Genomic DNA, 14981 nt, shown 5'->3' with positions numbered 1-14981 from the left:
CTAAAGGCTGGGAAGCGGCGACCGATGGAGTGCGGCTACCGTTCAGAGTCAGAAGCAGTCACACCTAATTCGCCCCCACGTGTCTAAATTGAATTAATCGGTGGAATCTTAACTTGCCCCGCAAGAGGATATACCGATAGAGAAACCGTCAAGAGGATCAGACACGCGAGTTTGGTATAATTTGCGTAAACGTACCCCCAAAGAAGAAGCGTTTGATGTCACGTGGTGTTCTCGACGTTTGCTTGAACGGCAGGAGACAGTTGGGTGACTTGGGTCGTCATTTATCTTCAATCATCGTTATTACTACCGCTACGGCGTCGGAGTTCTTGTCATGGCTGCGCCCAGATCACGCGTTCCTCGATCGTCATCCTTGCGCGACTCCTATGGTCGTTTATCTGAGTCAGAAAGGCTGGAAGGCACCGGCAGTTGGGATGCTATAGAGTGGACCAAAATTGAGGTGTTCTTTGTGATTATTTTAGGGTTCAATAATGTGAGTTAGTTTTGTTATCGTCCTTAAAAGTTCATGTTCTGAAACTTGCTTTCCCTCTGTCATGTTCAAATTACAGCCTGTTAAGAGGTCAGTCTCTCACGGAATGTCTTCTTTGCTGTTAGAAGCGGAGGATGTTATTGTGGAGGTATATTCCTTTGCTATTGGATTGGATGAAATGTTTATCTTGTATGTATATTGTTGAATTTGAACGCATAATCATGCATACAGAATTTTAATGCACAGTGCTGCTTGTAACTTATACTCTGTCAAATTTATATATTGCCCTAACTGCAGAGGCGTTTTTCCTCATTAATTTTGAATTTATGATCTAGCCCCATTGTTATGCTCATTCAAAGTAGAGGCCTTTAAATGCCCCAGCACAAAGGAATGATTTAATTTGAGTTGGAGGCAATTATAAGAGATAGGGAGAAGTGGTGAGAAAAGTCATGCATGACTTAGACGTTGTAGCCAACCATTTAGTTGGGATATGGTTGAGTTGTTGGTGTGTTTATTCCATAACAAATTGCAAATTTTAAAATCCGAGAGTTTGTTTTCCTCTATTTCTGTTTACCGTTTACAAGTCAGTAGAAATGCAGACCGTCTTATGGAATGTTAGAAAGAGGACATTGAGAATATAAATTGATGGATATAAAATGAAGTTGAGTAGTTTTGGTTGCAAATGAATAAGGAGAGTTTTTGGCAATTTTATTTGGTGGAAGAACGTGTCTATTGAGCCAGCTTTGGATATAAGTTATGAAATATGTGTGAAGCATATGCTCCCTTTAACTTATAGTGATCTAATTTGAAAGCCTTTTACGAGGAATTATAGGGAAGATTGTAGGGATGATTCATGGGATGAATCCAAAGATAGGGAAACATCTTTTTCCGAAATAGTTCGGAGCCCAGAAAAAACTACTTCTTCGTAAGTGAGGTACTTCTTTCGGCCCTTATTTTGTTTAGTAATAGGGGGTCGCCCTTTTTTTGGTTGAAGTAGCCATGTCACCTTCCTCCTTAGGAAAACAAACTGATGACCAACTAATCCAGTGATGTTTTTTAAAATTCTATTTCTCACCCCATAAAAAGTCCGCCATCAAAACCTCGACGACAACCATGGGGAAGAAGAGCTCCTTAATAGTCTCCTGCTTTCTCGGTTGTGATCGTAGACCACCCTCTCCCGAGATTTTTCTATTCCTTTTCGTTCCTGTTTAACCAACCATCGGGCTTTGAGCTATCCCGTATTTAGGATTTTGGGAATGGATCTTGGGTAGGGTTTGAAGATCTTAGAGGAGGATTATTGGATCTTGGGCAATTGTTCTCAATTCTTTTTTTTCCCCCCCTCCTTTCTTTCTTCTCTCTCTCTGTTTTTCCTGTTTTCTGGTTACTGAAGGTCAGAAGAGGGAGAGAGGAGGACGAGAGGGAAAGAAGAGAGAGAGGGGGTGCCGCAGGGTTTTGGGGATGGTGGGGAATGGTCTAGGGGTGTCGCAGGGGGTAGTTGAGGGGATCTAAGGGGGAGGGGAATTGAGGGGCTGCAATGGGAGGGGGATTGAGGGGCTGCAATGGGAGGGGGTAGGCTCCAAGGGGTAGGGGTTGCGCAAGAAAGGGAAGAGGACAGGGAAGGCTGCGATAGGTGTGGGGGACGCAGGGAAAGGGGGTTGGGTTTGTTACTTAATTGGAAGCTGCTGGAGATGGAGGTGGGCTGCTGGATCTTGAAGAAGGTTGCTGCAACTGAAGGCAAAAAGCTTAGAATTCTGCCGTGGCCCTCCCAAGAGAACCATGACTTGTTTCCCACAAGAATTCTTCAAATTTATTCAAGGTAGACTGCCTTTACAATGAAGGGAATGGCTTATTTATAGCCTTACATCAAGAAAGAAAGACTTTAACTGGGAAATTGGCTTAGACTCAACCAAGAATTAGAAGCTAACTCAAATAGGGTTCCCTTTATAAGTTAGGGTTTTCTTCAGAATTAAATAACAACCACATAAATAAAAAAACTTAACTTGAAATAGAAGATTTTATTATCCATAAAGAATCTTGGTTAAAAGATAGATACCCTATGATGCTAGAACTCAACCAACTTCAAACTAGGACTTCAAAATAGAATTGGACTTAGAAAAATAAAACAAAATTTCTGGAAATAAAATAAGCAACTAAATCAAGAGAAAAGCCAAATTGCCCTTACAGGGATCGAGCCCTAGTTGCATTACTTTGGTTGGGCCTTGGGACCCAAACCAGTGTTTTGGCCAGGGGGAGGGCCTTTGGTTACACGAAGGGTTTGGGAGATCTAGGGTTTAGGTTTAGAGGAAGATGGGGGAAACTCAGGTTTAGAAACCTGGGAATGCCATGCTGCCACAAGAGGGAAGAGAGGAAAAAGAAGAAAACAGAAAGGAGGGAGAGGATTAATGAGGGGAAAAGGGCGGGGTATAGGACAGGATTCAGGGAATACGGGTAGGGAGGTGTGGAGGTGCTGCTGCAGGGGTTGGCAAAGGGTTAGGGAGGTTTATGATAGGAAGGGGCAGGGTTGACTGGAATTAGGTTTGGGGATGGGGGTGGTGTGTTGCTGCAGGCAAGGGCGAGGGGAATAGAGGGGCTTTGAGAGAGAAGAAGATGAGAGAGGTAGGGGCTAGGTTTGGGGGTTCATTTGCACTTAACTAAAAAAGAGAAAGGGGGTTGAAGAATTTGAAAAACTTGCAGAAATTTAAAACGCTACAGCAGTTGCAGGTTTCCCTCCTTAGGAAAATGCACGACTCCAACTTGTCACCTTCAATTGTCAAATTTTCATTAATCTCGTTGCCAGCTAATGGGCTTTATTAGCTTTACATGAGTGTACTCACAATAGCAATCAACATTATAAGGTGATTCAAACTAGGACTCTTATTGGACTTGGGACTCTCATTCTAACAAAGGACTCTAACATAACTCATCCTAGGGTAGTCCAAAATTACAAAACGTGAGGACTGGACTCCTTGTAGAAATTGGATTGCAACTAAGGAAGTCCCTCTTTAATTGGGACTCCTAACTTGACTAGGACTCTTCAATGGCTTATCCAAAACTAAACCAAATTCAATAACAAAAGTAGAGTTGGAATCCTACTAACATATTGGATCCAATGAACCCCAACTTGACTCAACTAGAAGAAGCAAAACTTACCAAATTGCCCCCTTTCATGTGCAATCTCCTATAGGTCATAGATTGTTGGGCTATCACCCTAGGCCCTGTTTCGGCCCTTAGTGTGGCCCTGAATCTCGTTCACATCAAAAACATTTCATGATAAACTCAACTTGCCAAAGCATGTCCCACCAAAACAAATAAATTGAGTATTCTATTTTAACCCAAAGACCCAACCGGATTTGAACCCTGTTTGTCTTAATATGGGTCCTCCAAAGGGTTTAACCTGCTTCCAAGGAATGGCTCCTAGATGAGCTTCCCCAATGTTCAAAAAAAACCGTGGCCACAAACATTATAAAACAAGAGGGTCACTCAATCAGAATCCGCAAACATTGGCTTTCCCAGGCCACTGATCCAATGCATATCACAATTAGCACGTCACAATCTCTTGATGACCATGAGGATGACTTCTGAGGAAATGACTTCTGTTTAACAAAATCTGATCTGTGTGGGGTTTTACAACATAAATTAATTCGTCAATGATTTAAGCCCAGTTTTAGGGTTAAGGGTAGGATTGAAATTTCCCTAAAACTAAGGGCTGCCCAGGAATATCCAGCAATGAGAGTGGTTATCCTAAGGTTTACAGTGTATTCTATTACTCTAAAACCCTGCTGTAATGTGAACTCAGACCTGACCTCTTAACAAAAATCAGAAAACTAGGCTTTTTTTTTTGGGGGGGGTGTTTCAGCGAAGGTGGAAGAAGGCCTGCGCTTGCTGTTCTATAATTTCAGAATTTATTTTCACTGGTCTGGAATGTAGGGTAGGGTCACAGGTTCAAATAGGTTCAGATTCAGAAGTTCAAAATAATTTGCAGAAGTTTCTTGAGGAATAAGATAATATGCAGGAGCTTTCTAGAACTAGGGAACTAGGTTGAATTGGGGAATTAAGAGTAGAACTAAGGTCTGGGGAAAGGAGCAATCCTAGGGAGAGAAGAAAGGGAAGTTAGGGGCTGGGAATGTTGAAGTTGCAGGGGGTGGGATTCTAGGGCTGCCATGGGGAAGAAGAAGGGGTGGGGAGACCTGCGGGTGCTATGGGAAGTGGAGGAAGGGCTGGGAACAGTTGTGGGGTTGAGGCTAAAGGGGCTGCAGGGGGGATTGAGGGCTGCTGCTGTGCTGCGGCAAAGGGGGTTTCAGAGGTGTGCAGGTCAGGGGAGGGGGAGGGGAGGAGCTGGAGTTCAAGGACAGGGGTAGGGGAGGCTTGCGGGTGAGAGAGGAGGCAGGGGAAGGGGATGGGGGCTGCTGTACTTGTGTGCTGCTGTAACTTGAAGAAGAAGAACTTGATTGCTTGAAGGTCGCTGGAATGAAGAAGGATATGCAGAAATCGATGGTGGTAGCTGGTCCTTGAATAAACTTTACTCAACCAGGGCCTCTTCAACTAGGAATCCTTGATCGTCAACTTAATCAACTTTATTCAATCATCAAAACCGCAATTGCATAGAATGCTAAGCTATTTATAGCTTTCAAGAGACTCTAGGACCTAGTGGGATTCCTTAAGAGACAAGGATCCCACCACTTAACTTGGACTCTTGTTTTGGAATCTAATAACTAAAGACACATGCTGAAATTAGACTTTAAGTTAACTTAAATAACCACATGCCTGAATTCTTTTCTAATTAAAACTCCAAAGCACACCAATTTAAGATAACCAAGGACTCAACAAAACAAACTTTACTAAAAACACGACTCCTAAGACCAATTCAAACACAACTCAACTTAAGAAATTAAACTCAAAAAAGACTCTAAAATTAAATCTGGAAATAGTGCCAGCATTAAAAGAGGGCTAAAATGCCCTAAATTCCCCTACTAGGGGGGTCAGCCAGATCAAGGGGGCTTCTTGGAGCCATCCAGGGGGCCCCATTTAGGGTTCAGCCAAGGGGGGTCCCTGTGTTCACATCAGTCAATCAATACTTAAACTATAACCTTGATCAGATCACTCTCTTCAGCTTGATCATCACTTCTGTTGTCTGCTTTTTCTATCACCAATCACTGTCAGCTTGTCCTCCGAGGCTTCTAATTTGCTTTCCACATTATCGCAGAAGTGCTTGGCATTATTTATAAGCTTTTGGATATCCAATTAGAATGGAATGCTTTGACATTACTGAGAGATTGGATCAGACATCAATCCTGGTCCATATTTGCCATTGGACCTGAGTTGCAGCCTTTCCCCTTAAAAATTTGGGTCTCTATTTGGCTGGAATCAGCAAGTCTTTCAGTTTCCGACTCCATGGAAGTTTTAGGGTGTTGGTAGCAGAGATCACCATTGGTCAACATTGCTCAAAATCAAATCTGGTTTTCTGCTTTTCTTTTCCCTAACATCTGGTTGAAGAAGACAGTGGATCCTTATATTTTTAAAAGCTGTTAAACATCATCTTCCACAAGTACCATTTTTCTTTAGGGTAGTCCAACTTTATCATAATTTTTTCCTTCCATTCCATGTCTACCCCCTTACAGTAAATCTTATTCCTCTCCATTCTTGACACACATCAACTTACCTGTTTAAAGATTCCCTTTGAACTGTGTTCTGTCATTGTTTATATAGACATCCGCATATTTATAGTATTGTCATCAGTCCTTGATATTTTCTATTATAAATGATCAATGACCTGCAATGAATCTGATTTGAGTATATACAAATCAATCTGTAAAACATTATTTCCCAAAAAGAGTTGCTAATCTGATTTTTCTTATACATTGTTGAGTTAATGAATATGGTTTTTTTTTTTTGGGGTGGGGGGAGGGGATTAAAAAAAACCCATAACCTCCCTTTTGCTGCATGTTAAGCTATTTTTTGTGAGGACAAACAATAGAGACTTAATATCTACTGTTAATCTTTATCAGTTACTTAAGTTTTGAAATCATGGAGAACTTCTTGGATCATTTAAATTTAATATTTACGCTCTGATTTGTGGATTCGTCCAGGGACATGGTGTTGTACTAGTGAATACCGATGAGGCAGGGACATTGTTGTTGACCAATTTCCGCCTACTTTTTGTGGTACGTATTTGATATCATGTCGATGGTTCTTTTTTGTCCTACTTGTCCCAATCACCTCTTATTCAATTGTAAAAAATTGGGTTTCAAATTTATATTTGAACACTGATGATTGATGATTCTGTTACCAAACTTCTTGAGCACTTATAAAGTTGCAATACTTCATCATGCCAAGAAGACAGTCAAATTGCATGCTTCTCAAGGTTTAGTTGAAGCACTGGCAAGAAATCTGGATATTAAGTGGCTTTGGGTCAATTGTAGGTGACCTATTATGATTGCGTTGGAAATATAAAATACAGATGAATGCATCTTGAAAATGCATAAGAACATTCAGATACATGTAGTTTGTTTCCATGCATAAAGAGCTGCCACTGTGTTCCCCAAGTGATTAAGAACTGATGCTGAGAGACTGACTAAATTTAACTCACCTTGTGGGTACAGTACAGAGGGCTTTTGATGTAACCCAGGGTCTGAGCCAGTCTTCAGGATTCTCTCAAATAGAACCAGCAGTAAATTAGGTTTAAACCCTTGCTGTTTGGGTTGAAATCTCAGTGGAAAGCAGCTGTTTTTATACCTAACACCTTATGGATAGGCTAATTTGAAGCCCAAGTCTTAGGGTTATGTTTAGGGTTAGTTGTGAAGGGGTTTTAGCGTTCAGCCAGGTTAGGTCTGAGGCTGGAATTAATGAAAAATAACCCGTGTTAACAGAGATGTAATTGTTGAATTCTAACAAGTTAGCATTTTACGTTTTCAGGCTTCTAGGGTTAAGTATGGGACGTTTCAAGGGTTTGATTAGGCCAGAATTAACTGTGATATTGTTATTTTATAATTTCAGAATGAATCCTTTCAGGCTAGGGCTCAACTAGGTTTCCAACTTGGCTTAGGAGTTAGGACTCTTGCTTAAGGTTAGGGCTTGGTCCTTTGGTCTGAAATTAGGAGGGAAGGTCACCAGGTTTGGAGAATGCGTTCCTAAAGTATGGGGCAGATCTAACGGTTAGACTGCTGTAGATCTGACCTTGAATTTCAGGCCTAAGAAAAAGTCCGAATTCCACAAAAATTCTGGAAAAAAATAAAAAAGGATATGGGGAGGTGAGGAGATGCTGCCGCAGGGTTAGGGGAAGGGTGGGTGTGGAATGTCAGTACTTGTAGAAGGTGTTCCTTGAAGAAGTTGCTCAAATTCAGAAGCAAGCTTCAATGGCTGCCCTAGTCTTAGGGAAGAAGAAACACAATTGCTGAAAATAACAAAATTGTGGAAAAATAAGAGAACTCTCAAAACTCAGGTCATGGGGCTCTCTCCCACAACTCCAAATCTTCTTTCAATGCTGGGTTTTTATTCATTCATAATCTGCCTTGTTACATGAGGGGGTGGCTCTATATATAGCCTTATATTGAAGGAAAATTAAACTAGGACTAGAAAAAGAAAACCAACTTTGACTCAATTTAGGGAATCCAATTTGGATTAGAATTCCCTCTTACAACTATGCTTAACTTTCTAATCTAGAGAAGGACTCTTTAGTAAGAGTTCATAAACAAATATAATTTGCAAATTAAACAACCAACTTCTAGAAAGGATCCTACTTGAAAATCAGATTCTAACTGGGACTCCTAAACTCAAAACGAAAGTAGATGTCGAATCCTTGTAGAAAGTGGGGGGACATCCCTTCTCTAACTGGGAATCATAACCCTATTGGGACTCTAACCAACTGACCAGTTGATAAACAAAGAGTAGATCTTTGCTCCTAAAATTATTTTTGATTCTTTTGGAGCACTTTGGAGCCCAAAGGAGGTTGGAAGATGACCAAAATACTCCTAGGGTAATTCAGCCTACTCTTGGTGTTGCATGATTGTGGCTGAATTTGGGCCTAAAATATGAAGGCTCCTACGGTTACCAATCCTTGTTACAGCAGCTTTAGTCATATGAGGTTATAAATCTTTATATTTATGGAAATGACTGAAAAAAGCCCCAAGAGGTCTAGATAATAGACAATTCCAAACAAACAAGATCAATAGAATTGTTATTTTGTATGTTGTCATCCTCAATGTTCATTTTTATGAAGTCGAGCCTTTTCAGTGTTATTTCCTTCTTATTGGGTAATGAGATTTACTTCTAGTGGTTGTTAAAAATCAATATATAATGTATGCTTTCAAAATGAACTAAAGTAATAATTCATATCTTTTGTTTTGGATGATACCCCATTGGGCCATCGATGAGGAAGATATGATTCATTGGAAGAGTTCTCAACCCTAGTAGGCCATATGGCGTTTACTCTTATATCACTCTCTTTTGGCACGGTTGGTGGTTTCTCACTTAGAAAACTTGGAAGCTGGAATATCTGAAGCAGGAGCATAATTAGGAATTTCTATCTTTTGGTTGATATCTGGTATACTTTGGTTGGCTATTTTGGTGGTTAAATGACTATATTTTGGCTTGAAATCCAAGGAAACTCTAATCTAGTTTCTCTAAAAATCTTTAGATCGTTAAAAGAACATACACCCGAAATAGTAGTTTGGTTTCAGACCTATAATTTCTTATATATATATGTGCTTTTGTGTATAGTTTAGCACTAAAACCATGGTTTGGGAACCCATGAGATATCTTGGTTTTTCACAAACCCAAGATGAAATAGAGTGTGAAATGGGGAAAATTCTAAATCTCAACCAAGATCTTGGTTCGATTGAAAATCTCAGTTGACCCCATCTTATAGAACTGTCTCAGTCCCAACCCCCTCGCATTTGTGCCCTCCTCTCTTGCTAGATTTGTGGTTTTTGTCGGAGTCTTGGTTGAAACACCTACTAAGCTGCATGGGCAACTTGTTTGAAGCATCTACAAAAAAGATTCTAGTGATTGTCAGGCAAATCTTGAAGAAAATTGAGAGTTCATCCCAAACTTTATTTTTTTAGTAAATTATGTTCTAAATATTTGTTTGAATGGGCATTAAACACATTTTGAACAACTTAGCTTGATCTACACTTCTTTTGCTGGTGAGGCATGAGTTGGAGGTTGCTTAGTGTCTCATTGAAATTAGTTTTGTTACTTTTGTACTCTCGTGGTGCAACTTATAACTACAATCTTCTCATATGAAAAATTTTGATGTACTATTTGAGTTTAAACCTCAATACATTCATTTAGTCATGGTTGTGCACTTTATGTTTTATAAGTATGCATCTTCACTTCTTCAGTGCATCGGTTTCAAAATTAGGATGGAAGTGGAATTCACACGTACACTTGTTTTGTCATCAATAAGGTACCACTATGTTTAGAAGGGCTGTACCAATTTTCGGCCCTAATTGAGCCCTAAAACCCACCTAGATTAGCTACTGAGTTGACTCGAGTTGGGCTGAAAAAACTGCACCATCTTAGCGAGATCTCAATTTTTTGGGTCACCAAGATGGCCATTGTGATCGAGTTCTTAAACCATGACTAAAAACATAGTTGTCAAGAAGATGCCTAGATCACCTTCAACGCTTTAAATGCTTTGATTTTGTTTGCAGTTTGCCTTGCGTCTAGGCCCCCCCTCCAACAACTTGGCTTGCCTAGATGCTGTGGGATCCATTGTTTGAGAACTTGCTCTCAATAGAAATCTTAGTGACCTAAAAAATTGGGATCCCGTGAAATCTTGTCGAGATGGTGCATTTTTTCTCGGTCTAACTTGAGCCAATTTGGTGGCCCATCTCGGTGGGTTTTAGTGCTCAGTTTGTACTTGAAATTGGTATTTACCATATTTTAGACCTTCTAAGCACAATGTTGTCCTTAAATTTATGAGAAAACAAAATTAGATGTGAAATTTCAATTCGACCTTAACTTTGAAATGGATACCTTAAAGAAGTGAAGGTGTAAACTTGTAAAACATCAAGTACACAACCATGATTCGATATAAATGAATACATTAAGGTTTAAACTCAAATAGTACATTATGACTAGATTTGTGTAGTTAAATCAATGAGGCACTAAGTAGCTTCTCCAACTTTTGCCTTGCTAGCAAAAGAAGTATAATTCAAGCTATTTTGTTCTACAAATGTTTATCCACATCCAAAGAAGTAGTGCAGAAAATAGTTTTTTCAAAAAAATCATGTTTGGGATGAACTCCCAATTTTCTTCAAGATTTTCTTGCCACTTGAATCTTTGAAGTGAAAGCTTTAAACAAGTTGGTGATGCAGCCTAACAGGTGTTCCGACCAAGATTCCAGTGTAAGTTCTGGCAAAAACCACAAATCCAACAATTAAGCATGCGTGAGAGAGTTGAGAACCAGTTGAGACGAGTTAAAATGAGTCAAGATGACTCGATCTCGATCGAGACAGTGTAGTTTTATAGTGTAGGTTCAACCGAGAGTTTAGTCAAACTGGGATCTTCGCTGAGATTTACGATTTTCCCCATTTTGCACTCTATCTTGTCTCAAGTTTGTGAAAATCCGAGATATCATGCAATGCAATGCATAAACCAAAGCTGCAGGAAAATCTAAACTTGAGATCCCCTTCTCATAACTCTCTCCAAAACCATATTCTCCATGTATTATTCATAGCCTCTTTCATCTTTCCCAACATGTTCATCTAGATCACCTTTTATAAAATCTTTTCTCCTTGACCAAAAGCTTGCACTAATCCATGCATTTGTTCCTAAAATTGTAACTTCCTACTGGATGTCCATATGTAATAATTGTAGGATAATTACTAATCACTAATGTTTCCTTGTACTATAGCTTAATTACATAGCGGACACTGCATTTTATGAAATTACCGTTGCCCCCTACTTTAAATGGTGTTTAGAGGTTGTTAGTTCTTATACAAAATGTCCTTTTACCCTTCATTAGAATCTGATTTTGACTGGTTTTAAATAATGGGCGAATAAATACTCTCCTCACCCATCTTCTTCAACCAAACCTATTCTCTTTCTGCATTTCTACTAGCTCTCTATCTTGATCTTCCAACAGTGAATCTACCGGAGGCCATGTCATCAGTAAACAGATGGCTCTATTGAATCAAAGACTCCAAAACAAAGTTTTTAATTGATTTCGGTCGTGATCTCATCGCTCCCAAATTCCTTTTCAGGAAACTTTGAAATCAGAATGGCACTGAAATGTCTACTTTGTTAGGTAGTTTTGTTCTATGAAACAGTACAGCTAATAATCATATGTATCTTTTCTATTATCTCCCTTAAGAATAAGTGACAATGAAATAGCGATAATTAAATTAAATACAGGGAGGAACTCTGATATACTCTCTTGGATCCAGCATAATTTCATGATATTTTTTGTTAATCCAAATATAAAGGAAATAAGGAATGATGAAAAAGAGACTAGCAGCTAACAAAGAAAAGGGAAAGATGGGGATAGGGGAAGTAGGAAATGAGTAGTAAACTAGTAATAGACATATACAGGGAAGAGATCAGCATGAGAAGGCACCACTTTTCTCTCTTTTCATTTTCATTCTTCAATGATTATACAGATCCACTGAAGCAGTCCTCATGAGATGCCCTCCGCATTCAGCAGCACTCCCAAAAAGTGCTTTTCTCCTTCAAGATCCCCCCTTCTTAAGTCCAAATCCACATTTGTAAACTCCAACCAATTCTCAATTTCACAATCAAAAGACCATGAAACTCACGTCTCCTTCCTTGACTTCCTTCTTTTTCTTGTTCTTGAACTCACTTTGGGCCTACCTATCTGCAACTCTCCCTGTTCAATTAGTCTCTCTTATCTCCCTTAAAGCTTCTTTGGAAGATCCTCTCTGCACTCTCCATTACTGGAACCCAAACAGCCTCACTACAACTACTGGTATATCTAACCCTGTTGGGTGTTCCTGGTTTGGAGCTGAATCTGACCAGAATATCTTATAAGTTACTTCTCTCAATCTTTCTCATGGAAATCTCTTGGGATTGAACCCACCCGAAATCTGAATTTTGAAGGTTCTACATTTAACTAGAAATCTGCTTCAGGGGCCGATTCCATCTGAGTTGAGCTTATTGAGTTGGCTCGAACACTTGGAGATCGGTTATAACGAATCCTCCCGGGGGGATCTAGCTTGAGTTCGCTCTAATATTAGACCTCAAATACATCAAAATTGTGAGTGTCAGTCTATCTGGTTATCTACCATCTTAGCTCAGGAATTTAACTACTTGAGTCTCTGTTCTTTTTAGAACAGGTTTAATGGTGAAATTTTGTTGAGTTTTTCCTAATCTGGTAGCTCTGAAAGCTCTTGATTTATTGGATAATTGTTTATCAGGCTTGATTCCAAGAAGATTTTCTTCATTGAAGGAGCTCTCCATTTTGAGCCTAATGAACAACAACTGGTGAAATTTGAAACAGAACCAGCGAGCTTCAGTACCTTTTAGCATTAAATCTTTGGAACAGTTCTCTTAAGTAAAGCAGTAATACAGAATGACTTAGGGTTTGTTTGGGCATTTGGAAGATACATAGATGCCATGTGATCAATTAATAAACTGCTCTTAACGGCAGGGGGCAATTGTAAAATCAAGCAGTGTCTAGGGTTTGATAAGTAATTTCAAAAAGTACAGGGCATACGTTACATGGGGTATCAGTAATTATCCCATAATTATATTTATAATCCCATCTCCAAACCTTTTAACATTTGTCACGTTATCTTTAAATTTTTATATACCATCTAATTTCTATTACTTTGACTCCATGTCTTCTTCCCATTCTCCGTCGCTCCCCTCCTCATCCTCCCTTCCCTACCCCCACCACTGACCTCTCTCATCCAACTGCAAAACCTTAGAACTCCCTCTTCACTAAGCAACCCCCCTCAATTGACAATCTAAACCTTTCCTTCAGTCCCCCTACCACCAACAACAACCTTACCCCTCTTGCTCATTGCCCAGCCACCACCACAGCCCCTGGTATCACTTGCTGGAAATCCGCCATTATTGGCCAATTTCTAGGCCCTGTCCCCCCCCCCCCCCCATCAACATCCTAAACTCTTCTCTAGCCAAACAATGGAAAGCTTTGGGTCGCATGGATACTTACCTGCTTGAAGTTGGAATTTTCCTATTCAACTTCTCTCCCATTGACTGTTTAGATCATGCTTTGGATGGTTCCCCTTGGTCTGTTGGGAAATCTCAGATCTTCGTCAAACCTTGGTCTCAATCTTCCCCCCTCCGCAGGGTCGACTTCAACACCCTTCCCCTGTGGATCAACCTTCTAGGTCTGCCTCTTGAATTATGGAACAATGACTGCCTCAGTAGAATCGGCTCTGCAATCGGTATCCCCTCGCGCACTGACATCAAAACCCTTAAGATGGAGAGGCTCTCTTATGCCAGATTGTGCGTCGACTTCCCTGCTGCTAAACCTCTCCCTGCTTCGGTTTCGATCATTGATGACAACGGCCTATTGTAGAACAAGTAATTATGTATGACTGGATTCCTTTGCACTGCAATATTTGCTCCTCTTTTGGACACGAAGAAACTTCTTGCGCTTCATCCATTCAAGCTCACACCAATATCAGCTCTTTGAAGTTCCCTGCCGCTCAAGAAATCTCTGCAATTCTGCCCATCGAGCCGGCTCAAATAACTGAGAAGATGCCTCTGGTTACCAAAGCACCTCAGAAAATAATTGATGCTCTAGAGAAAATTACAATTATAGAACTTCCCGCTCACTCCACCACCGTCGACGTTGCCGGCAGAACTGAAAATGCAAGACCCTTTCTTGCTAACACCTACCGGCGAATTAGAAAAGGCTCCAGAAAACCACCGCTGGTGACCAGCTCTGCTCCCCAGGCTGTGCAAGAAAATTCTGCTACAGTCTGTGCTTCCCTGCCACCTGCAAATCTGGAATTCCCGCTGCAGCTCCACTGCCGCTGCAGCTCCACTGCCGCTGCAGCTCCTTCAAGTTCCATCATCTCAGATCCAGCTCCCAAGGCTCTGGAAATCAAGCTCAGATCGATTCGGTCACCGCCTGGTAAGTCTAAACCTGAAGTGCACCAATCCCTCACCTTTCACGAAAACAGCAAGCACCGCTGTTCAGCCTCTACCCAGAAGACTGTCACAACCCTTCCGCCAGCTACATCCCTTTATCCTCCGAAGAAACCCGGTCTGAAAATCCTGGTTTAACCATCCCTAAAATCCATTCAACCAACATTCCATTTAATAAGCCTATTTCCCATTTGCCCAAACCTAACCCACCTCCCATTCATCTTCCTAAGCCCACTCCTAATGGGCCTTTCACCCTTAAATCCCTTGGGCCTTCTCTCTTGGCCCCGACTGGACTGCCTAAAACCCATAAGCTCCCTCTCTCCAACCCACCACACAAGCCCACCACCACCAACTTAAAGCCCAAAGCTACGCCTACCAAGCCCATCCCCGTCTCTTTGCTTTCCAAATTCCCTCC

General features: G+C 40.7%; 1 protein-coding gene across 1 annotated transcript in view; it reads left to right on the top strand.

Moving 5' to 3' along the window:
* Positions 1-142: 142 nt before the first annotated feature.
* The window catches only part of MTM1 (Myotubularin-like phosphatases II superfamily), a 63146-nt gene continuing 48307 nt past the window's right edge, over positions 143-14981 (top strand). The window contains exons 1-3 of the mRNA XM_089164737.1: positions 143-457; positions 567-635; positions 6574-6648. Of these exons, the coding sequence (XP_089020863.1) occupies positions 332-457; positions 567-635; positions 6574-6648 (270 nt within the window). The 5' untranslated portion in view covers positions 143-331. The remainder of the gene's footprint in view (positions 458-566; positions 636-6573; positions 6649-14981) is intronic.

Source organism: Hakea prostrata, chromosome 8 (genome assembly GCF_041222555.1).
Source record: "Hakea prostrata isolate BN-2017 chromosome 8, UWA_Hpros_2, whole genome shotgun sequence".
Classification (NCBI taxonomy): domain Eukaryota; kingdom Viridiplantae; phylum Streptophyta; class Magnoliopsida; order Proteales; family Proteaceae; genus Hakea; species Hakea prostrata.
The sequence above is the reverse complement of the archived record's forward strand: the minus strand, read 5'-3'. Positions and strand labels throughout refer to the sequence as shown.